This window comes from Salminus brasiliensis, chromosome 3, assembly GCF_030463535.1.
Source record: "Salminus brasiliensis chromosome 3, fSalBra1.hap2, whole genome shotgun sequence".
Taxonomy (NCBI): domain Eukaryota; kingdom Metazoa; phylum Chordata; class Actinopteri; order Characiformes; family Bryconidae; genus Salminus; species Salminus brasiliensis.
This window is the reverse complement of record NC_132880.1, coordinates 11711188-11736779: the sequence shown is the minus strand read 5'-3', so window position 1 is coordinate 11736779 and position 25592 is coordinate 11711188. Positions and strand designations below refer to the sequence as shown.

The 25592-nt window shown below is 40.5% G+C and overlaps 1 protein-coding gene across 11 annotated transcripts in view; it reads right to left on the bottom strand.

Annotated features, from left to right (window-relative positions):
- Positions 1–1272: 1272 nt before the first annotated feature.
- epb41a (erythrocyte membrane protein band 4.1a) overlaps positions 1273–25592 on the bottom strand; it is a 68217-nt gene continuing 43897 nt past the window's right edge. For 7 of the 11 annotated variants that reach the window (XM_072675452.1, XM_072675458.1, XM_072675459.1 and 4 more), the window contains 6 exons: positions 23831–24004; positions 14624–14725; positions 14307–14402; positions 7760–7840; positions 7509–7626; positions 1277–4554 (listed from right to left, as the gene is read on the bottom strand). In XM_072675452.1, the coding sequence (XP_072531553.1) occupies positions 7528–7626; positions 7760–7840; positions 14307–14402; positions 14624–14725; positions 23831–24004 (552 nt within the window). In that variant the 3' untranslated portion in view covers positions 1277–4554; positions 7509–7527. The other 4 variants (XM_072675457.1, XM_072675463.1, XM_072675455.1 and 1 more) reach the window with 3 other exon arrangements.

Sequence of the window (25592 nt, the reverse complement as noted above, 5' to 3'; positions counted from 1 at the left end):
ATCATGGTACATACAATTAGCGCAAATATGGTAATTTCACAAGCCTGCATGCCACCCAGACCCCTCTCTCTGTAAACTGTTGGTTTTCATGGTCTGTGGGAACTGTTGTGGCTTTGGTTGTGGCAATGGTAACTGTAGTTATGTTTGCAAACTTTAGTTGAGCTTAAAGATTTGGGTGGTTCCTGGAATCATTCTTGACTTCCGGGTAAATATTAGCCTTGGGATGATAAACAATATTATTAAATATCACAATAATTTAAACCAGTGGAAACAGCAGGCTCTCATGACTCATCAAAACACAAGACAGGGTATACACACAAGATAGGAAAACTCAAGGTAGCAGCAAACTAAGGGACAATGCAGATAATCAAAACGAACTTGACAACGTAGGCAGGGCCATGCAAAATAACAAACCTGGGACTGGGAGGAGTCAGAGTTTGACAAGGGGGTGGGGGGTGGGGGGGACTGGACATAAAACAAAACAGGACAGGATAAAACAAAACTAGGAAGGACCGAGGGGAAAGGAGAACAACAAACCACAAGCAGAGCTTGGGTGTAAAACAGGGCAGGGAAGCTAACAAGAACAAAACAAAAAAACACAAGTAGCTTGGGTATACAAAAACAGGGATAGGGAGAAACAAAACCCAAAGCTGAGCTTTAAACTGGGAAAACAAAACAAACCAGGCAGGGTATGAAGGGCAAAACTGAAACTAGAACAGGCGAGGCAAGTAGGGCAAGGCACTAGGAAGAAAGCCAACACACACAAAGACAGGAGTAGCACAAGCAAGGTTACCCACGACAAGACAGGGCATGGATGACGCGACACTGGAGGCTTTAAGCAGACCATGGAAGACTCCACATGACCACAACAAATTCACAGCAATGAGTTTGTGAGTCACTGGCTTTTATAGCCACAGTCCCAGGTGTAGCATATGAGGTTAACGAGGGGGAGGCAACTGCAGTGCGCAAGAAGAGCGTGAAAACGAGATCCTGACACCTTGGAAAGGATGCGTAAGTGGGCTGGCACAATAAAAAGCAGTCCAATAAATGTTCTTTTTCTCATATTTTGGGTTAGTTATTTATTACTTATCTTTTAAAATGTAATTAATACATCTATGCTTTGAACTCAAGCTACACACGTGGACAGAATTGTTGGTACCCCTCGGTTAATGAAAGGAAAACCCACAATTGTCACAGAAATAACTTGAATCTGACAAAAGTAAGAATAAATAAAAATTCTATGAAAATGAACAAATGAAAATCCGACACTGATTTTGAACCATGCTTTAACAGAATTATTTTAAAAAGTAAACTCATTAAACAGGCCTGGACAAAAATTATGGTACCCCTGAACATACTGTGACCAAAGGGACATGGTAAATCAAGGTTTGTCCACTAATAAGCATTACAGGCGTCTACAATCTTGTATTCAGTCAATGGGACTATATATAGGGCTACAGGTAGTCACTGTGCTGTTTGGTGACATGGTGTGTACCATACTCAACATGAACCAGAGGAAGCGAAGAAAAGAGTTGTCTCAGGAGATTAGAAAGAGAATTATTGTCTATAATTTGTCTATAAACAGTCTATAAATCTCCAAGCGAAAAATGAAGCATATCAAGAAAAGAACACTGTCTCTACTGTGAAACATGGAGGAGGCTCTGCTATGTTCTGGGGCTGCTTTGCTGCATCTTGCACAGGGTGTCTGAAATCTGTGCAGGGTACAATGAAATATCAAGACTATCAAGGGATTATAGAGAAATGTGCTGCCCAGTGTCAGAAAGCGTGGTCTCAGTTGCAGGTCATGGGTCTTACAACAGGATAATGACCCAAAACACAGCTTAAAAACACCCAAGAATGGCTAAGAGGAAAACATTGGACTATTCTGAAGTGAAGACTATTCTTTTATGAGCTCTGACCTAAATCCAATTGAGCATCTTTGGAAGGAGCTGAAACATGCCGTCTGGAAAAGGCACCCTTCAAACCTGGAGCAGTTTGCTAATAAGGAGTGGGCCAAAATACCTGCTGAGAGGTGCAGAAGTCTAATTGACAGTTACACGAATCCTTTGATTGCAGAGATTGCCTCAAAAGGTTGTGCAACAAAATATTAAGTTAAGGGTACCATCATTTCTGTCCAGGCCTGTTTCATGAGTTTATTTTTTAAAATAAGTCTGTTCAAACATGATTGAAAAGCAATGTCTAACCTTCATTGGTTAATTTTCATAGCATTTTATTTTTAGTATTACTATTTGTCAATTATTTCAGTTTTTCTTTCATTAACCGAGGGGTACCAACAATTTTGTCCATGTGTGTATTTCATTTACTTTATTTCATTAAGTTTGTTAATTATGTTATAGATGTTGTCCAGGGTTTTCCAAGCTAATAATTCTAATAATTCCATAAGCTCAAAGTTTATACATTTTTTTGCTATAACTGAATTTATTTTCCTGTAGTTGTGAGTGCATAAAGAAAACATGAGGTACTTTATAACTTGTTTTGATGATACTAAAGACAATAATTGGTTAGATTTGTCTAAATTTACATTATTACTTATGCCTAGACCAAGATTAGTACTGAGCACTCTTCCTGTTGTACGGTCAATTTAGCAACAGAGTTTGCTTGCTTCTAGAAACCAAAGACCATTACAGTACAAGAAATACACTCACACTCACTGTCACCTGTGGCAGCAAGTTATTTAGACTGTTGCTTTATCAGCTCTATTATACCATATTAGTGTTATGGCAGTCAATAAAGTACAGACTGCGCTCTGAAACCATGATCTCAGCATTAATACTTTTTTTTAAATACATTTCATTAATCATCTTGAAAAAGGAAGCAGGGAATCAGGACCACTTTGTGAGATTCACACACTCTCAAATAGAGGTATATGTGTAGAAACACAATGCTACAAAAGAAAATAGCATTACTCATGAAATGGTTTGGAAAGAAGCAATGGGACTAAATTTGAGTTTATTTAGTGCATGGTGCTCTATTTCACTTTTTTTAGTGATAAGACATGAGCTAAGCAAGGAGGGACAGATGTAAAACTTTACACTAGCGTATAGGAAAGTAGTGTCACAATGAAAGAGACAACACACTAAAAGAATTTCAACAATTCAACCTTTGTACAGAATACTATTTATACTATTAAAAAGCATAAGGTTCAAAAATAGATTTAAAACTGTATGTGCTGGATTCTTTGAATTGGTTCATTTCAAGGGCAGCAGTCCATGCCACATAAATGCATTTGCCAAATGGAGAAATGTATATTTATAATATCTATAACACTCCTCTCTTTTAAAACATAACCCTCAGTCCACATTTGCATATTGATAAATTAGTAGTCAATATAAGTAAATCACAGAACAGAAACAATGCTGACGATGGCAGGGAATACTTCACAAGCAAATCATATATTTGTACTTAGCAATTAACGCATTTCACTAATCAGATTTCTCTATTTTGGATTTCACATGATTTGTTGTGTACATTTTGAAGCTCTGTAGATTTGCGCAGTCTCTGCATGAGAACTCACTGCCCCTTTGTTAGAAAAGTATAAATATGCTGAAAATGGAGGAGAGACAAAAAGCTCTCTGCAATTCCAGTAAAAAAGCAATTGTGGCTGGTGATTTGAAAGCTCTATTACTAATCTAATACAAAAAGGAAAAATCAGACACACAGACTACATTTAACCTGCATGTAAAAAGGGCAGGCCATCTAAAATGCTAAATACATACATAAGAAAGCTGAAAATACAGAAATAAAATCGAACACAGTTACACTACATTGCTCACACCCATCCCTGACAAAGGCCCATTCCATTGTGACAAAAGGACCATGATGACAAAGAATAAAACATCAACAATAACAACAACAAGAACAACAATAATAATAACAACATTCACAAAGTAATATTCAAATCTTTAAAAGAATGATTCTGTACTGGCCCCTTTTTTGACTAAAATTAACAATTTGTTCTATAAACGAAAACAAAAACAATAAATAACATTCACAAAGCATGAACATACATGTAAATTCTGGTGTATGGGAGTTTACAACAAAAAGAAATCAAAATCCATTCTCAACGACAACTAATTCTGATTTGTCCTATTTAAAATACACTTTAGAAAAATGTCCAAAAAATCCCCACCACCTTCCTGTGACCGTTAGACCAAACCCTTTAAAACAACTTTAAAAAACTTTTTCAAACAAATTACATTAAAAGCATTAATATCTTCCTTTGCTTGTGTTTTAGAAAACTCTTTACCATGAATCAGTCATTTCAGATCTGGTTAGACATCAGAGGATGGTGTTGGAGCTTAAAGGGGTGGTGGGCACTAGGTTCAGTCCAAGGGCGCTGCCAAAAGATGGTTACCTGTGGTCTTCTATCTGCTGGTAAAAATGCTGTTTTTTTAACAAGAGGGTCCAAGGAGAGAGTCTGGGGCTAAACTCGGACAGTGGGGTATTACTTGATCGGATGTTTGTGGATCAGGCATAGTCTTCTACAGGAAAGGTGCTTGTCTCTGAGGTAACTAGGTTGGCATGGTGGTCACACTGAGAGAAAGGAGAAACAATAATTTGAGAAGCAGGGGCTGTTGCCATGTTCATCTTTAGGATTTGTTCCAGTTTTACTCTACCCCTGCACAGGGAGAGTCAAATTAAAGCTGTCAGACAAACTACAAAAAACAAAAAAACAAAACAATAAAACAGAACAGCATTCTAAAAGTAAAAAAAAAAAAAAGTACATACATGTAACAATTAAGAAATGGCTGGAAGCTTAGATTTGTCAGATGGAGCAATTTAACAACTTTATAATAATTGTCAGACAACAAAAATGGAATTGAAACAATAAAAGCCTTTAAGTTTACATACATAGCCTTTATGTTTATTAGTAAATCTAGGTAGCCTTTTAAAAGACAAAGACTACAGAAATGGATGTGTCAACCAGGCTGTCTCTCCCAATAACTTCAGGCAGCTCACAGTGTAACCTCTACGTGCCACCCTGGCAGGGCAAGAAGTGGCACAAGATACACCGTAGCTCACATAAACAGAACACAATAGATACAAGTACCTTGTTTATTCTAAAATATGCTACATTAGCCGCATAAATATGGACCATGCAGCTTTATACGAGAGTAAGGAGAAGCATTGATATGTTTAAAGAAAGAGTACTGTGTCACACTGAGAGATCCTTGGGTGTGAGCTATCTCTGTAATGTGAAAAGTGTGAAAGAGGATGTTTTCCATCCAGTTTCTGGTAAAGGGTTAGATTTAGATACATTGGTAACAGAAGCCTGCATGGTCTAAAACATTATGCATGCCACAGGGAAGTTATCATCAATAGAACACTGAGCACAATAAACTCTGAATTAAATATATAAATGTTATCCAATGCAAGAATATGTGCACGGTGATGTGGCAATGTCTCTTTTCCAAGCTATGAAAACAGCTTGAAATTTGCATTATAGGAAGTTCCCCATTACGAATGACATTTATTGCCACCATTAGAAATCACATCAGTGAATCCGTAAATGAATGATTATAGGTACTTCATTAAATGAAGAATAATACTATACATACATGTGTTTAAAAAACACCTGTACACTTGTTCATTCATGCAATTATTTAAACAGCCAATCTAGTGCCAGCAGTGCACAGTTTTAAATTATGCAGATACAGGTAATGGTCACATCAACCATCAAAATAAGGGAAAATAAAATCTGTGTGTATTTCTAGAACTGCTTCCTCTGGGATCCCCTGGGATTGTCATGCCCAACAGTCTCTAGTCTTTACTTAGAATGGTCCAATAACAAAAACACACCCAATGAGCTGCAGTTCTGCGGAAAGAAATGCTTTGAGGATAAGAGACATCAACAGACAGTGGCCAGGCTCATTCAAGCTAACAGAATGGCTATGGTAACTTAGCCATTATAGTAACACTTTTGGTTATTCGTGGGGAGCAGAAAAGCATCTTAAAATGCACAATATACTAAACTTTGAGGCAGGTGGACTACAGCAAAACACCATGCTCACCAAAACTGGACAGTTAAGGCCTGGAAAACTGTAGAATCTTAATTTTTGCTCTGGCACATGAATTGCAGGGTCAGAATTTGGTGGTAAGAGCATGAACAAAGACCTAATACAGTCATGGCCAAAAGTTCTGGCAAAGTATTTTCCAGAAAATTACACGTTTTACTAATACACAAGCAATTGCACGTTTTGCTATACATGTGTTTTTCCCCTTTGTGTGTATTGGAACAACACAAAAGAGCAGAGGAAAAAAGGCACATTTGACATAATTTTATAACAACTCCAAAAATGGGATGGAGAACAAGCTAAACGTTACAAGTCCATCTTCAGAAATCTTGATGCTCCTTTGTCCATGGTGCGCAACATAATAAAGAAGTTTACAACCCATGTCACTGTAGCTAATCTCCCTGGACGTGGACGGAACAAAAAAGAATTATGAAAGGTTTGCAATGCAGAATATTCCGGATGGTGGATAAGCAGCTCCTATCAAGTTCCAAAGTAATTTAAACTGCCCTGCAGGCTCAGGGTGCATCAGTGTCAGAGCAAACCATCTGTCGACATTTGAAAGAAATTAAACGCTATGGCAACAGACCCAGGAGGACCTCACTGCTGACACAGAATCATAAAAAAGCTAGACTGCAGTTTGTCAAAATGTACGTGAGTAAGCCAAAAACCCTTCTGGGAAAACTTCTTGTGGACAGAGCTTTTTGGTATAGCACATCTTTCTACTGTTCACCAAAAACAGAATGAGACCAACAAAGAAAAGAACACAGTACCTACAGTCAAGTATGGTGGAGGTTCAAAGATGTTTTGCGGTTGTTTTGCTGCCTCTGGCACTGGGTGCCTTGACTGTGTGAAATCTTAAGATCACCAATGTATTTTTGGGTCACAATATAGGGCACAGTGTCAGAAAGCTGGGTTTGCATCCTAGAACATGGGTCTTCCAACAGGACAATGATCCCGAAAATACCAGAAATGAATGGAAACAAAGCACTGGAGAGTTATAAAGTGGTCAGCAATGAGTCCAGATCTAAATCCCATTGAACATCTGTGGAGAGATCTTAAAATTGCTGTTGGGAGAAGGCAACCTTCAAATATGAGAGACCTGGAACAGTTTGCAAAAGAAGAGTGGTTTCCATATGTAACACATGTATAACAAAACATGTGTAATTGCAATAATTTGGGGGAGAAATACTACATTTTCTGGAATAATTTCAGGAATGCCAACACGTTCGGCCATGACTGTAGGTGAACATTGGGCCTGTTAATGCCAGTCAAACGTTGCTTGAATGCCATAGTATAGCTTTGTTACTGACCATGTGCATCTCTTCATAGCCACAATTTACCTATATTCTAATGGCAACCTTTAGCATGATAATGCATGATAATGTCACAAAGCAAAAGTAATCTCAAACTTCTTTCATGAACACAACATTAATTCAATGGGTGCGTCACTATAAACATATATGCACTCCTCACCTCTGTTTTTGTGTAGATTTTACTCTGGGGTGATCTCGGTTTCCTGATGCACTACTACTTTAGTGACAGACATGTCAGGGTGCTGTTCTTTTGCTTCCTTTATGGCTTGAGCCAGAGCCTAGATGCCACATAAAGAGTATATCAAGCTGAAGCACACAGACAGAAAATCTAACACTCTAATACACTCTAACAAACTTCAATTAATCAAAAATAGATTAATATTTAAAAAAATACATATAGAAATCATTTACTTTATCATGGTCAATTTCTGTGTCACCAGTGATCACAATCCTCTTTTCAATTCGTGTCTCTGAGATCCCTCCTTTCACCGTCTAAAAAAAAGGAGGGACATCATCAAAACAACACTAACATACTTCCTCTCACACTGGACTATTTCTAAAGTTCCATGAGAATAACACTGATTCTAGAATGTTGCTAAAGCATGATAATAAAACATTTTTGTTATTTTATGTTGACATTTATGTTTGTTGGGGAGTGTGGTGGGTATGAAAAATCAGTTCCTTGTGTGTAACATGGTTAAAAAGAGTAGGTTCTTCAGTATGAAGAGTCTTTAAATTATTTAAAAACAAAAGTCAGTACATTGTGTGGGATATGGTTATAAAGAGGTATAAAGAGTCAGTTTCCTCAGTATAAAAAGTCAGATCATTCAGTATAAATAAGAACATTTAAAGCTCACTTTGTTGTGTAACTAGTTAATGAACTTTGAATTAACCTGTGGTAATTCAAAATTGGAATAATTCAGTATAGGGAAAATAGAGACGTGCTTAAGCCTGAAGAGAGAGTTTATTTAACCTGGGTAGTCACACTGAGTTTACAAATCTCTAGTGTTTGTTCATTAGCCTCCTCCTCTTGCTTCTGAATGTGCATTTCAGTGCTGGTTTAGAACCAGAGAAAAGCATGGTTCATGCTCCCTGGCAGCTCAAACACACGAGGCAGTCACGGCACACTCAGGTTGGGCTTGCCCTATTATCTAGTTTAGGCAGCTGGTTCTCCAGCTACCCCTTTCTTTGCATAGAACGTGGCTCTAGTTCTCAGTTCTAGTTTCCCTTTAGTATTGCCCAAGCACAGCTTGTGTCTGTTTAAGTTCTCCCTGTGGTTTCCCAATCGAGGCTTGCAGCTTTAGTTCAGTTATTACTCCCTTATTTCCCAAGCGAGACTTGTGGTTTTTGTTTGTCCCCTTCCCACGTTCTGATCACGGTAGTTTACGTATCAATCCCCTTTCCTCCCAGTCCCAAGTTTGTGTTCACCGTTTTGTTTGTGTTCCTGTTTTGCCCCTTAGCTTGCTGTTAATTGGTTTCACTGAATCATCTTTTGTTTCATTGTTCTGTTTTAATAAACCATGTTTAGTTCCAGGCCCCCGCCTAGTGTTTTGTGTTTTGCCCCGGTATCTCAGCTTCCTCCAAATTCCAGGTGTGTTGTTTTGCCCTGTTTGTGTTGCCACGCTATGTTTTGCTTTCTAGTTCTGCCCCTTAGTTTGCCCTGGCCCTGGTTGTATACTGCTTGGTTATTGCTTGTTATGTTGCCCTGTTCACAACCGAGATCCCCAAAACAGTGGGAATAGACGCCCTGAACCAGTCTGTTCGTGTCCAGGGACAATTCCTGGGGCAACAGCAGCAAACACTCTTGAGCGTTTCAGAGAGTGTTGGCCACATGGCGCAGCAACAGGTAGTCCAGCAGCCTCAGGTCACCCAACTAGTGGGCACTGGTACAAGCTTTGTTGAAGCCCTCTAGTCTCTCCAGCCAAGTCACCCTGTATTCTAGTTCTTTGGTGATCCAGAGCTCTGTGAGGGGTTCCTACTTCAGCTTGGTGTTTATTAGTAAAAATGGACTTTGTGGTTTTCCATCTCACGGACAGAGCTCTGGATTGGCCACTGCTACCTGGGAGGAGCTCCAATACAAGTCCTTCATGGATTTACTTAAGAAAAGGTGTTCTAACATCACAGGGCTCTCTAAGGGCGACCTCCTTCTTAGGTTAGAGCTGGGCAATCGCCCACTAATAGCTGGAGATCTGCACTCTGGTTGCGGACAGTGGGTGGAATCAGGCGGCTCTCATGGCCCTATTCCGCAATGAGTTAAACCTCCTATTGCAAAAGGATTTGTCATGCAGAGTGTTACGGTGTGGGGTTTGGACTCAAGTGCAGTCAGAATTCGTTTTATTATGATGAAATGATAATCTAATGGTGTGTGCTTAGTGACTGTTGGGCTTGAACTACCAACCCTGGTAATGGGAGCCCAGTGTATTTTCACTGTGCCACCACAGCTGTGAGAGGTGGCAGTATAAACACTGATCATAAGCAACACAAAAAGGCGGGAAAACAAACAAAGGAAAACCAGGAGCGATGTTAACTCAAACTAAAGACAACTCAAATGCTTTTCTCTTTTTGCTGTTAACAACAAACTCTTTTCTTTTCTGTTCACAACTTGAACTTCTCTTTTCACTTTTCTCTTTTCTGTTCACAGCTTAAACTTCTCTTTTCACTTTTTTCACTTTTCTCTTCACTTTTCACTTTTCTCTTTCCTGTTCACAGCTTAAACTTCTCTTTTCACTTTTCTCTTTTCTCTTCACAACATGAACCCACTGTTACCGTTCGCCCCTCTACAAAGGTGCGACGAGGAAGTGTGTTTGGCTGGGTATATTTATACCATGCCACACAGGTGGGCCTGGTCAGCGTTGATTACCGCTGGGAATTCTGGGGCTTGGAGTTCTTTGCTCCAACCCCACCAGCTTTCCTACTTTGCTGGCCGGGCCCCCTGCTGGTGGCTGGCGGTACATGCTGCCTGCTCACAGTACCCCCCCCCCCCCAGGGGGCCCGTAGCCCTCCCAGTCAACCAGATACTGAGTACCACCCCGGACCGTACGAATGTCCAGCAAATGCCGGACAGTGTACGCTAGGGCACCCCCCACCATGCGTGGGGGAGGGGGCCGGGCCTGAGGTGCAGGGGCCCCACACACAAACGGACGCAGGCGGGACACATGGAAGGTGGGATGAACCTTCATACTTGCGGGCAGTTGCAGCCGGAAGGATACCGGGTTCACTCGCCGAAGTATCTTGAAGGGCCCCACGTACCTAGGGGACAGTTTGTGCGAGACACCCAGCAGCGGGAGGTCTCGGGTGGACAGCCACACCCTTTGACCCACACGGAAAGACGGAGGCCCTTTCTGGCCCTCGAGGTCGCCAGTAGGGTGGCCCGAGCCTTCTGCCAGGTCCTACGACACCGACGGACAAGCTGCACAGCAGAGGGAACCCCCACCTCCATCTCTTGTTCTGCGAACAAGGGAGGAGAGTAGCCAAATTGGCACTCGAAGGGAGACATACCCAGGGACGAGTGCCAAAGCGTGTTGTGAGCGTACTCCGTCCAGGGCAATTGTTCCACCCAAGAGGCCGGGTTCCCTGCGGTCAAGCAGCGGAGCAGCTGGCCAAGGTCTTGGTTGGTCCGTTCAGCCTGTCCATTCAATTCCGGGTGGAAACCTGAAGTAAGGCTGACTGTGGCTCCCATCAACTGGCAGAAAGCTCTCCAAAACCGGCTGGCGAATTGGGGTCCCCGATCCGACACTAGGTCGCAAGGCATTCCGTGCACCCTCACCACGTGCTGCAACAGCAGTTCTGCTGTCTCTTGGGCCGAGGGGAGTTTGGCCAATGCCACAAACTTGCATGCCTTGGAGAAACGGTCCACGACCACCATTATAACAGTGTTGCCTTTGGATGGTGGAAGACCAGTCACGAAGTCCAGGGACACATGCGACCACGGACGAGCCGGAGTCGGCAAAGGGTGTAAAAGGCCAGGAGGTCGGGACCGAAGTGCCGTGTTCTTGGTACACACTTCACAAGAGGCAACATAAGCACGTGTGTCCTTGTCCATTCCTGGCCACCAGAAGCGTCTCCGGAGGAACTCCAATGTCCGGACCGCACCTGGGTGGCTAGAAAATGGGGAGGAATGTCCCCATTGCAGAAGCGCCTGGCGAACTGCGGAGGGAACATATTGCCGACCAGAAGGACCACCCCCGGGGTCAGGCTCCCGTCGGAGGGCTTGCACTATGTCCTGCTCAATGTTCCAGCAGAGGGGAGCAACTATTTGGGAGGCAGGGATGATTGGTTCTGGTTCTGGATTGGATCCCCGGGGTTCCCACCGCCGGGATAAGGCATCTGGCTTGGTGTTTTTTTAACCCGGCCTATAGGACAGGATAAAATGAAAGAGGCCAAAATACAGTGCCCATCGGGCCTGCCGAGGGTTCAGTCGTTTGGCCTGCTGTATGTAAGCCAAATTTTTGTGGTCCGTCCAAACGATAAATGGGTGTTTGGCCCCCTCAAGCCAGTGCCTCCATTCCTCCAGAGCCAACTTCACCGCAAGGAGCTCCCTGTCCCCAATGGGATAGTTGCGTTCCGCCGGGGTTAGCCTGTGGGAGTAGAACGCACAGGGATGGAGCTTTTTACTCGGCCCCACGTTCCGGAGGGGAAATCGCAAACAGGCGCCCCCTCGGGGGAGGCCTGTGGGGGGGCAGGATTTGCAATTCCTCCTTACGGAACACAGCGCAGAGATCCCAGTACACCTCAGGAACCCTGTCCAGATGAGGAATGACTGACTCCGGCTTAGGGTCTCTCTGGGGGGGTTCTTCCTTGTGACCCAGACAGGTCCCCTGACAATGTGGCCCCCAAGCATAGACTGAACGGGTTGTCCAATCTATTCGAGGGTTGTGGAGTTCCAACCAGGGGTAGCCCAGCACCAACTGCAGATGAGGTGCCTGAGTCAGGTACAATTTCACCTGCTCAGTGTGTGCCCCAATCCGCAGTGTTACTGGTTGGGTGCGATGGGTCACGGGACCAGATCCCACAATCCTCCCATCTATGGCTTGGACAGGTAGTGGGCATTCCAGGGGGTCCACGGGAAGGCCGAGACTAGCAGCCAGTGAACTGTCCACAAAATTGCCCGCAGCCCCAGAATCCACAAAGGCTGTCAGCGAAGTATGTTGGGAGGACCAGGCTAGAGTAACCGGGAGGTGTAGTCCCGAGATGGGGGATACCACATGGTCTAAGGCAGAGTCCCCCGCTCGGGTTAGACCCTCTCGTTTCAGCTGTGAGAGGTGGCAGTATAAACACTGATCATAAGCAACACAAAAAGGCGGGAAAACAAACAAAGGAAAACCAGGAGTGATGTTAACTCAAACTAAAGACAACTCAAATGCTTTTCTCTTTTTGCTGTTAACAACAAACTCTTTTCTTTTCTGTTCACAACTTGAACTTCTCTTTTCACTTTTCTCTGTTCACAGCTTAAACTTCTCTTTTCACTTTTCTCTTTTCGCTTCACAACATAAACCCACTGTTACCGTTTGCCCCTCTACAAAGGTGCGACGGGGAAGTGTGTTTGGCTGGGTGTATTTATACCATGCCACACAGGTGGGCCTGGTCAGCGTTGATTACCGCTGGGAATTCTGGGGCTTGGAGTTCTTTGCTCCAACCCCACCAGCTTTCCTACTTTGCTGGCCGGGCCCCCTGCTGGTGGCTGGCGGTACATGCTGCCTGCTCACACAGAGGGGAAGTTGGAGAAAGTTCCTTGTATGCCCTATTAACCTGTTTCTGTTTTTGTTCATTGTTTTCCCCAAGCCCTGCTTTGAGTTTCTGTTTACTGTTTTTTAAAGCCCTGCTTTGTGTTTCTGTTCATTATTTTGCTGAAGCCCGGCTGCAAGTGTATCCTTGTTTTTAGTGAGGACAGCATACATTCCAAAAGTATTGGTTAGAGCACAACCATTCCAGAGAACACTACACTAATTACACTGCTCCAGCTGAATGCATTTAAGTGTATATCATAGAAGCATAAGAAGTAAGCATAGAAGTGATATCCACAAACATTCAGACATATAGTGTAAACAGGGAAAGATGATGCACTTTGCTTATTCTGTGCATGGTGAATGGCACCAATATGTCATTGACCATCATCTTCTTAAGCCCATTGCTCATTGTTAACGGGTGCTTAAAGTGGAATGGAAATTAACCAATAAATAGCACTATTTTGAACTTGGTCTCTGATTCTATAAACATACGTTTTCAAAAGCTGTTGCTACTTTTGAATAATAAAACAATACCCTGGATACAGGGTAACCAACAATCTCAAGATAATTAAGCTAAGGAGGATACAAAACAAGCAGGCAAGAGTCCCCCCTTTATAGAATTTTTTTTTGTTACCCTTACATTCATTTTGAGCAGGTACACATAAACCTATTGGCACCATGCCTCAGTTCAGGTGTGAGCTAGAGGGGGTATAAAGCCCCCCAGTGTTTAGCTGTGGCGCAGTGGAACTGTGTTGCTCCATCCAATACTTTTGGGATGAGCTGTGGAGTTGGAGATGAGGTGGGGTGGTAATCATCCAACATCCTGACCTCACTTGAAACTGAATGCAATCTTATCCTTACACCAATGCTCCAAAATCCAGTAGCAAGTTTCCCTGGAAAGTAGAGACAGTTACTCCAACAAAGGCAACAAAGGCAGATCAATGTTTTTTAATACCCTTGATTTCAGAAGAAACAATAAATGAGCAGGTTTCTGAATACTTAGTGTACATAGTGTATATCATTTTTACGTAATTGTCCTAATGACTGCAGAGTAATGGTTTAGTGAAAAACAAAACTAATAACTAATTCAATTTAAAAAGTGGCTAGTCCTTTAACCTACTGTGAATTAATCTGCAAAAATGAACCTGCCCAAGGCTTAAATGGCTTATGGCCCAAGATAAGCATAACTGATACTGCTGGTTGTAAATGTAGTGGGTAGGAGAGGTATTTACCTTAGTGATCTGAGTGGTGGTGGTGGTGCTTACTGTCTCAGAAGTAATGGTCTGTGCACTAAGTAGCATCCCATCCTTTTCTGCCATAGCATCAGACTAAATGAAATAAACCCAAGCTGTAGCATACTTAATCTGAACATTGCACAAAGATTCAATTCATTCAAAAAATAAAAATAAATTAATTATAAACAAAACAAACAAAAAAATAACACATGAAAACCTTTTAATGCTGTGCAATTGCAATATTCAAAATAACAGTCAAAAAACAAAACATGAAAACAAAGCAATGGGAAAAAAGCAACCAAAGTTTCTATTACCTGAGCAGATTCATAGGTAATGGTCTTGGTCTCAGTGTGTACTATCGGTACCTCCCTGGTCACATCAGCAATGGTAATTGTATGCGTCTTCAATACAGGAGACTGGGGGACAAATCAGCACAAGAACACTGAATGGACAGCTTCAATTCTCATGTAATTTTCTTTACTTGTACTTGGGTGAGCAAGTTTGTTGTCGATGTTGACAGGTCTAATGTGTGAATACAAGGGGCACTGAGTCTCTAATAATGTCTCCTGCTATCTAACTGCATTGAGACTGATTTGAACTGATTAAATAAATTTATTTTTATTATATAAATGCATGAATGAATTAAGTAAACTACTTAACTTCTTCTGCTATCTATACACAATTTAGACCAAGCTCACCATCTTTTCATATAAATCAAGAGCAGACTAATAAAGCATAGAACTGCAAGCAAAATCAATGCAATTATCAACTATCTGTTTCATCATAGCTTTACTTTAATGTTTTTACATTTTCAAACTGATAAAAGAATTGACAACCTTCTACAGTGTAACCTAATAATTTCTATATGTTGCTTTTCACTTCTTGCATTTTTATGAATAAATATAAACATAATAACCTTATTGAAATAAGAAACAAAAATAAGAAACTAAGTGACTACACTGTGAAGTGCGCTCTCTCTCTCTTACACACACATATACACACAAGGTAACATTACTTCACAACATGTTCATAGTTTCCCCATAACAATCCCCAAACACCTGCATATGTGTCTAAGATTTCAGATTTCAATAAGTTCAAAAACAGAGACCAATTAGGTAAAATTACACAATGTCACTATAACTGTACTTTAGTGAAGGCCAGTAATACACATATTATTTTTGCATCTTTTGCTTTTGTTGCTTCGTCCTCAAGGAGTCAGTTAATGCCATACGCATCTTAGGGAACAGAAAGGGGCTTTTAATAAATCACTTAAATTGGAGCATGTTTCAAACATCACATGATATGTTTTCCGACTCTGGTCTAACTGAACATAAACATGCATTAGTACGCATGTACTACGCTGTGTTTGCTGCTGCTTATCAGATGTTATCCTGGAACAATCGGAGCAATACACTGAAGTCACTCAGATTTATTGCTGCTACTGGCTACCTGCTAGCTAGGGCTGATCAAAGCAAACTTTGATTAAAAAACGTTGATTAAAAAAAGTAATTAATACAGAGGCTTACTTAATTTTTCCAGACTGTACTGTGGATATTTACTCAATGTGCACAATAAAAGTACATCAATAGTCATTAATAGTACAAATGTGTATGTTTTCAAAGCAAAAGAGAGTACAAAACAATATGGCCTCGAATTCTTACAAAAAATTATATCATGTTTAATGGATAAAGAAATCAGTTTTTTCTAAGAAAGACATTCTTTCCTCGCTCACCTCCTCATCAAGGAAAACTTTAAATAAAATAGTCATATTGAAACTTTCAGAATGCAATGGAATTTGATCCAGGTCAATCCAGAATGCTAAAGCATTACCCCCCCCACACCCCCCAACCCCTCTGATCTTCACTTGTGTTCTTCATTGCAAGTCTGTCCTCCTCAGCAGCCTTCTGCTGATGCTCCTCTTGGTGTGGTAGCTTGTCTTCCTCTGATCCACAATAAAAGCAGAAGAGGAGGAGGAGACACACAGGTGTCACAGTGGCCTGGACAGCAATTGGCATGTACTTTTCACACTCTTCTCTTCCGCTGCCATAGCAATGTTCACTGTCAGAGTCCATCCCTGACCTTCTTCCTCCTCTTTACCTTCATTATCATCATCTTCCTCCTTCTCATCTTCCTCCATATGGCACAGCAGGTGTAGTTCGCTGCATATAGGAGTCCACCTAATTCTTACCTGCTCTTGGGGGCGCATACTCATGGCACGCCTCCAGCACTGTGCATGGCAACAAGGGGCCGAGAGAGAACAATGAACAAGCATGAGGAAGGGTGAGATGAATGACAAACATGGAGGGAATGGAAGCGTGCAGAAAAAAGAAGGGGAACTGCCCAACCAATATGGGGGGGGGGTGTAAATATTGATATGAACAAACAATCCTCATACAAAAATGCTTTTTTTTCCCTTATGGAACTCATCTATACACATATGTACTGTATTTTTTTTCTTTAAACATAGCATTGCTTTTAACCTAAAACACTTGATGCTGGAAAAGGGTACAAAAGCCTAGGTGTATTTCTTTTTCTGTTTTCTGAGAATTGTCAACATGAAGGCATAGTTCACTGTAGCTAGTCTTTCTTAAGAAAAACAGATCTTAAGAATAACCAAGATTTGCATGTATTTGACCCTCTGGAGTCTAAGTGCATTTTCTTTTTAAACTGTTTAAGCACTTGCATGTGACTTAGAACAATCTCAGCTCTCTCTATAATGAGACCAAATGTAACCTAGAGCCTGGTGTGGAGATACTCGGACCCTAAACCTGACAAAATTAAGTACATTTTAAGTATTTTAGAAATGTTTCATATTTCCTGTAAAAAACAAAACAAAACAAAACATACCTTTACTCATGTGGACGATTTATTCTGGTGCTTGAAATGAGTTTACCAGAGTCTTAGCTTCATTTGTATAAATAAAATAGTAAATAAACGAATAGAGGCAGAAGACAAGTTTCACACAAATCCACTGACGGGCGCACCAATCCATCAATTACAGATGAGAGATGGATAACGCACACACACACACAGATTCACCAGATATACATATCGATTGTCTACCATAACACACAAACATAATAATAATAGTGTTGCCCGTGAAAGCATTTGGGCATCTTAAGCAATGCAAAAGCTCATGCAAAACCAGGCCTGCGGCTGGTCACCAATTATAATTAAGAATTATGAGTTGCATCAAATCCAAGCTTTACATTCTTTGATTTTTCACACCTTGTACCAACACTAATCATACACAGGCTCATTTTACACTGTCTGAAAACTAAAGTAATAAATGCCCACAATGAAGAGGAAGTGTTTTATGTAATTTAGGGAGTCTGAACACCAAAAAACTCCAACAGAGAACTGTTCATATGCTGGTAAGCCAGGCAAATCAAACCCCCCAAATAACTGCCAAGATCTTGAAAAAGTTTAGCTAAGAGGGTGGTACACTATTCCAGTGTGCATCGTTGCTTGCATATTCAATCCTAAATGAAGGAGTTGAAAGAAGGAAATGTTACCTGTAGTCTTATCACAAATCTCAACATTTGAAACATGCTACAAAACATCTAGTAATACAACAGGCACTGGTAATATTGCATTAGGAATGGGGGAAAATCCACTACAACTTGTTAGAAAGCTGTATTTTCTGCCAAAAGGGGTGTTACTAAGTCCTGACTATGCAATTTTTATGTATTTAGGTTGAAAAGCTTATATGATCAAACCGTATAGTGTGTATTTCCAGTTAAATTGTTTACAACAGTAGGAGCTGAATATGTTTCCATTTGCAAAGTTTGTCTCCAGGTTGCTTGTGTAAAAATATCCTTCTTTCTCAAAGGTTTTAAAACACATTTAACAAAAAGATGTGTTAGGCCGTGCACCTGTCACTCAAAACCATTTCCACATAAATATTTTACTGGAACACAATTACTGTTAACAGGAAACTGAAAGAGGAAATGCTGTTAAATATATTGTGTTTATGTGGACTGTATGTACATATCTGAATCAGATAAAATAAGCAGAGAATATTTTTTAGAATGTGTGTGTCTACAGCACATCAAGTGTGAGACTGGTACATGGTATAGTAGGCCTCTGCTGATGATGGCCGTGAAGGCCAAGGGTGAGGCACTCTCTGGGTGACTCTGCCCATCCCAGTGTTTAGAGGGAGGAATTGGGGTAGAATTAGGGAGAAAGTGGGGGAGGGCAAATAGCATATGATTGAGGAGGAGGAGAGGGAAAATAAGAGGACAGAACAAATTACCATAGTAAAAGAGGAAAGAAGGGAAGGGATCAAGAAAACACACATCAAACAGCCAGATACAGCCAAGTGACAGAAACAGGAGAGAGACAGGGGAGAGGACAATGACATGGAGAGGAGGATGAGTCAGTTTATAGTCTTTGGCTGTTTTTGTTAACTTTTTTCTTCAATCAATCCTTTTCTTTGATTCTTATGTACAACAAACATTCATGCAGCTTAAGTATGCAATGTTAACTTAGCCATGCGTGTGGTAGATTAAAACACAGGGACTAAGCCATTTGCAGCCATTCAATGAGCAGCAGTAGAGAGAGTGGGGTTTGCACCAGGCAGAAGAATGCACGTTATGTTGAGGACAGTTCCATAGCCATAGCGATGGCAATAGCGTTCAGCATACATTTTCATTTCGTTCTTTATCATCAGCATCATAAAGAAACATCAGTCTCTTCAGACTGCTTGCCACAGCCCGGCCAGAAATGACCAAATTAGAATATCTTTACCTCTGAAACACCAACCACTACTCCTCGTACAGGTGGAAGAGTGTGCGTCTGCACCTGTATGTGCATACACACATACTCATTTTTCAAATGCATCATCACACGTTGGTGCTTCTTACTACATTTTGGGCAGTCTCCAGGTATCGAAGAAAATACCACTGGCTGTTGACAAACAAATAGTCCTACAAACATGTAGATACAGTGGGAAAAAAAGTATTTAGTCAGTCAACAACTGTGCAAGTTCTCCCACTTAAAATGATGAGAGAGGCCTGTAATTGACATCATAGGTAGACCTCAACTATGAGAGACAAAATGAGAAAAAAAAAATCTGAAAATCACATTGTCTGATTTTTAAAGAATTTTTTGCGAATAATGTTGGAAAATAAGTATTATTTTGCTCAATAACACAAGTTAATCTCAATACTTTGTTATATATCCTTTGTTGGCAATGACAGAGGTCAAACGTTTTCTGTAAGTCTTCACAAGGTTGGCACACACCGTTGCTGGTATGTTGGCCCATTCCTCCATGCAGATCTCCTCTAGAGCAGTGATGTTTTCGGGCAACACAGACTTTCAACTCCCTCCAAAGGTTTTCTTTGGGGTTGAGATCTGGAGACTGGCTAGGCCACTCCAGGACCTTGAAATGCTTCTTACGAAGTCACTCCTTTGTTGCCCTAGCAGTGTGCTTGTGATCATTGTCATGCTGAAAGACCCAGCCACGTTTCATCTTCAATGCCGTTGCTGATGGAAGGAGGTTTGCACTCAAAATCTCACAATACATGGCCCCATTCATTCTTTCATGTACACGGACCAGTCGTCCTAGTCCCTTTGCAGAGAAACAGCCCCAAAGCATGATGTTGCCACCCCCATGCTTCACAGTTGGTATGGTGTTCTTTGGATGCAACTCAGCATTCACTCTCCTCCAAACACAACGAGTTCACAACAGTTCTGCTTTGGTTTCATCTGACCATAAGACATTCTCCCAATACTTTTTCGGAACATCCAAATGCTCTCTAGCAAACTTCAGACGCACCCGGATATGTACTGGCTTAAGCAGGGGAACACGTCTGGCACTGCAAGATCTGAGTCCCTGGCGGCGTAGTGTGTTACTGACGGTAGCCTTTGTAACGTTGGTCCCAGCTTTCTGCAGGTCATTCACTAGGTCGCCCCGTGTGGTTCTGGAATTTCTGCTCACCGTTTTTGTGATCATTTTGACCCCACGGGCTCAGATCTTGCGTGGAGCCCCTGATCGAGGGAGATTAGCAGTGGTCTTGTAGGTCTCCCATTTTCTGATTATTGCTCCCACAGTAGATTTCATCACACCAAGCAGCTTGCCTATTGCAGATTCAGTCTTCCCAGCCTGGTGCAGGTCTACAATTTTGTTTCTGGTGTCCTTCGACAGCTCTTTGGTCTTCACCATAGTGGAGTTTGGAGTGTGACTGTTTGAGGCTGTGGGCAGGTGTCTTTTATACTGTTAACAAGTTCAAAAAGGTGCCATTAATACAGGTAATGAGTGGAGGACAGAGAAGCCTCTTAAAGAAGTTACAGGTGACAGCCAGAAATCTTGCTTGTTTGTAGGTGACCAAATACCTATTTTCCACCATTATTTGCAAATAAATTATTTAAAAATCAGACAATGTGATTTTCAGATTTTTTTTCTCATTTTGTCTCTCATAGTTGAGGTCTACCTATGATGTCAATAACAGGCCTCTCTCATTTTTTTTTAAGTGGGAGAACTTGCACAATTGTTGACTGACTAAATACTTTTTTCCCCCACTGTATATATAAAAATATTTGCAATAAAACTATTTTTAATAAAATATTTGTAGTTTTGTAGTCATACTAAATTATCACAATCTCAAAGTCAGTGTTTAGTTGGAAATGTAAGGCTAAAATATTTAACTTTCTGAGGAATGACAATGAACTGGTCTGATGTTACAATAATTAATGGTGGCAAGTAGCAAAGTACTTATTTTTTACACACTAAAACAGGCTCATTAGGTTAAACGTTTAATATAACAATAATTTAATTGTAAGGTTTCTAACCAGACAGCTAATCGTGCGTGCTGCTCTCAGTGATTTTATGTCAGTGAAAGCTTTGTTTGTTTGAAATTTAAACTTCAGTTTTGTAATCTGATCTTTATTCCTCTGACAAGCTGATTTCCAAATCTGATTGGACAGCCAATTACTTTAATTTGATATTACTGAGATGCAAAAATGACAAAGTTGAAGATTAACAAAAAAGATTAACTGGCTCTCAAGGGGAACTGTGGCCTTCCACTTTGCAACAGCTTTTGCTGTAGATGCTAAATGTATTACTGTTCTAAGTGATACTTTTTATTTAAAAATTAATTGTTTAGAACTACAATTAAGGGAGTACCATTTCGAATCTTTTTTTCCAAGATATTGGACCATTTGCTGGAAATATAAACATGTGATGAATAATTACAAAACCTCACTAAATCCAAAAGGCAGTTTGCCTGCATATGATTTTTACTTTCAAAGAACATGTATTTTCATTGTATTCGGTTTCCATAAAACACTGATGTCTGGACAGTAACAAAAATTTGTAATTTTCTCTTCCGTACACAACCACAATGATTTGAAAAAAAGCAATAAATATGTGATTAAACATTCAGCTTTAATTCAAGGGATTTAACAAAAATATTAATTAACTGTGTTACCCATTTTTTACACAGTCCCTACATTTTCATGGGCTAAACTCTTGTAGCCGGCTAACAAAACTGACCCAAGGTAAAGTACTATTCACAATTCATATCTGTTATACTATGTTGTCTTTTTTAGGGCTTTCAACCCATTCATGTCCAATTCCACTTTATGGTACTGTGTGTCATGTATCACAAGCTAGCATTATATGTTTCCTTGGTGTTACAGGGGGAATACTGTTTCTATCCTCTGTACATTTCTTCAGTTGTGGTTTGAAGTTTACATACACATATCAACAAGTAATGCTACACTGGGCTTTGAATGATATTCTTTATGTATTCTTTTTCAGACCAGAATGACTGTAAAACACACATCTTAAAAATAAACAACAAAAAAAACCCTAAAATGTTCATTTACATTTTTTTTACATCTACAAATCAAGTCAAATGTATACATACAGGGTCAAAAACATACATATAGCACATAATATTTAGCAAATGCTTTTATTAAACTATGTTTTGTTGCGATGAGATCATGTTTCTTAGGAGATCATAAGAAAAACGGTCATCCATCTCAAATACAGTTGCAGTTGAAGTTTATGTTCATTATGGACATGCATCATGGCAATATTGGACTTTTAATGATATCTTTGAACTGTTTATTTTCTATAGAAGTGTACAACATGCATCTTCAATAGAAAAAAAAACAAGAATTTGGTGAACAAGTTTTAATTTTTTTAAAGGGTTTCTGAGATCAACACAGGGTCAAAATTATGTCCTGGCAAGGGTTGAACTCACCCTTAAAAGTTAATTTAAGAACTTTAAGGACTTAAATCTAAGGACTAAGGCTGGTGTCATCATATCAAGAGCCACCATGCACTGACTGTCCAGAAAATGGCTACAACTGCCACACTGCTGAACCAGAAACCACGTCAGCCAATGTTACCTGGGCTAAGGAGAAAAAGAACTGGACTGTTGCTCACTTTTTCTCCTTTTAGACAAAGTGAATTTGGCATTTCATTTGGAAACCAAGATCTGGAGGAAGAGTGGAGAGGCAGTGAAGTTCAGTGTGTAGTGTCTAAAGTGCAGTGTTTCCATAGTCTGTGATAGTCTGGGATGTCATCTGCTTATGTTGGTCCACTGTGTTTTATAAAGTCCGAAGTCAACACGGTCATCTACCAGGAGATTTAAAAGTAATTCATGCTTCCATATGCTGACACGATGTAGATTTCCTATTCCAACAGGACTAAGCACCTGCCCACAGTGCCAAAACTACAACCAAATGGTTTACTGACCATAATATTACTGTGCCAGCCAACACCACAGACCTGAACCCCTATGGGCTATCTATGGGCTATTGTTAAGATAAAAATAAGACATTGGGCAAAATGAGCAGACAAGATGCAGGCCACTATCAAAGAAACCTGGGCTTCATTGGCTTTGCGGCAGTGTCACAAGCTGACTGACTCCATGCCACTCTACACTGATGCAGTAATTTGTGGTAAGAGAGCCCAAATAATGTATTGAGTGTACTAATACACATACTAGTCAGAAGTTGGACTTTCTGTGTGATCTCATTAAATATTATAAGAATTTGATATCCTAGATTTTCCTAGGTTTTCACAAAAACAACAAAAGGCTTGAGACATGTCACATTATGTATTATAAACATTAATATAGATATAACGAATAATAATTATGACAATCTAGAAAAAAAAACATTTCAAAGAAATCATTAAAAGCACAATATTGCCATGACATTCATGACCACAATAAATGTATGTAAAACGCTGACCACAAATGTACATGTAGTATACACAGTTCAATATCTATCTATCTCACACTGCTATACAATGGATTTCAACTATTAAATATTTACCTACACGATCAAAAAAGAGTTGGAATCGGAATTGAATGTTGTTTGCTGATTTTCATCAGCCAAAAGCCAATCTTAAAGCAATGGCTTAAAGCAATGACGATGTTTTGGAAATGAAATGATTGACCCCTAGTATATCAGACAGCAGATAGAACGTTTTACAATCCTAAGCCCACAAATTCAAATATTAGTTGAAGTACAGTTATTAATGCAAAACATGATTAGGCACTCACCGCATCAGGCTGCTGCTGGCCGTTAATGCTGGCAGTGCGGAAAGGTGAGTGTGTGGAGAGGCGCTTGTCCCATTCACTGGGCCGTGGCTCTGGGACAGATTCCATGAAACTGCGTTTCAGTTCACTGATGCTGCTGTGGTGACGCATGATCTCCGACTGAGTCTTATCCAGATCCTGAGAGAAAAAAAGGAAGGCAAACAAAGAAAGAAGGAGAGAAGATGGATAAAAAAAATGAATTGGTAAAAAGTTACAAAAAAAGAGTTAAGGGTTCATTTAAGAGAGCAAGAGAAATACAAAACAGAAATACAAAGAGAACAGGGAAGGACAATATAGGAAGGAATAAGAAAAATAAAATTATTTTAAGGCCATAACATTCATTTATTCCAAAAGCAGCAACATCCCAAAAAGGCTAGTGTAAAGATGAGCAGCACCTATCCTGAAGGACCACAGCACTGCAGAGTGTAATTTTTGTCATTGGTTCAGAGCTGAACTGGGTGTTTCACTAGTAACAGCCTCATGAAACATTTTTCCACAATACTTTACAGCCATAAAGCACTGGTAGTCAAAAATTTTTTTGACCTTTTTGTGATAATCATTAATATACACTAAACAAAAAAAGCCTAGACTAAGAGGGTATTTCAGTTGATTGTTTTTTCCCCATGTAGGGCCTCCTCTGGCCTTAATGACAGCCTCACACAGCTTTGTCATATTTTCATAATGCTTTCTTAAAATTATCCACAGTTGCAAGTAAAAGTATGTGAACCCTTTGGAATACATGGAATTCTGCATTGATTAATAAAATGTGGTATGTATCCAGGTTATAATTATAGAGGGCAGTGGTGGCTCAGCGGTTAGAGCTCCGGGATATCGATAACAGGGTTGTGGGTTCGATTCCCGGGCTCGGCAAGCTGCCACTGTTGGGCCCTTGAGCAAGGCCCTTTACCCTCTCTGCTCCCCGGGCGCTGGAGTTGGCTGCCCACCGCTCTGGGTGTGTGTGTGTACTCACTGCCCCTAACACGTGTGAGTGTGTGAGTGTGTGTTCACTACCAGATGGGTTAAATGCGGAGGACACATTTCGCTGTACAGTCCACGCTGTACAGTGACAAATACGTACACCTTTACCTTTAGACAAACATACAGAGGGTGGCTTGTGAAAATCATGCCTTGATGCCAACAACTTTCAAAAAAGTGTGTGTGTGTCTGAGCTGGGTGTTTACATTACTTTTTCAAACACGCCATTAGTTATGCTTCTGTTTACTTGCTAAAATGTGTGTATCCAGTGTATTCAAATAAAACTAAACCAAAATCCGGCCTAACTTGTGCAGTCTGATCCCAGCATTAGGAGTCTTGTGAAGCTGATGCCAAGAGCACCACAGACAATCCTAAAAGCATCATGGATTTGAGACCGTTTTGCTGCCTCAGGGCCTGAACGGCTGGATCATTAACAAAACTAATTCAAAGGTATATTAAAACATTTAACAGATGAATGTAAGGGTAGACGTCCATGACCTTGAGCAGAAAAGACATTGAGTGATGCAACAAGACACAGACTCAGACCACCAATTCAACCAAAGAATGGCTGAAAAGATGATTGTGTGTGTTTTGGCCCTTTTAAGATAATGTGGCTTGGCTTGAAAAGGGCTGCACATGCAAGGTGTCTCAGAAATGTTGCTGAACTAAAACACACTGGCACAACATTGAAGAGGAAGTTTTGACCAGTTCTGCCTTTTATTATTAAACATTGCTAACACATTGCTAAAAC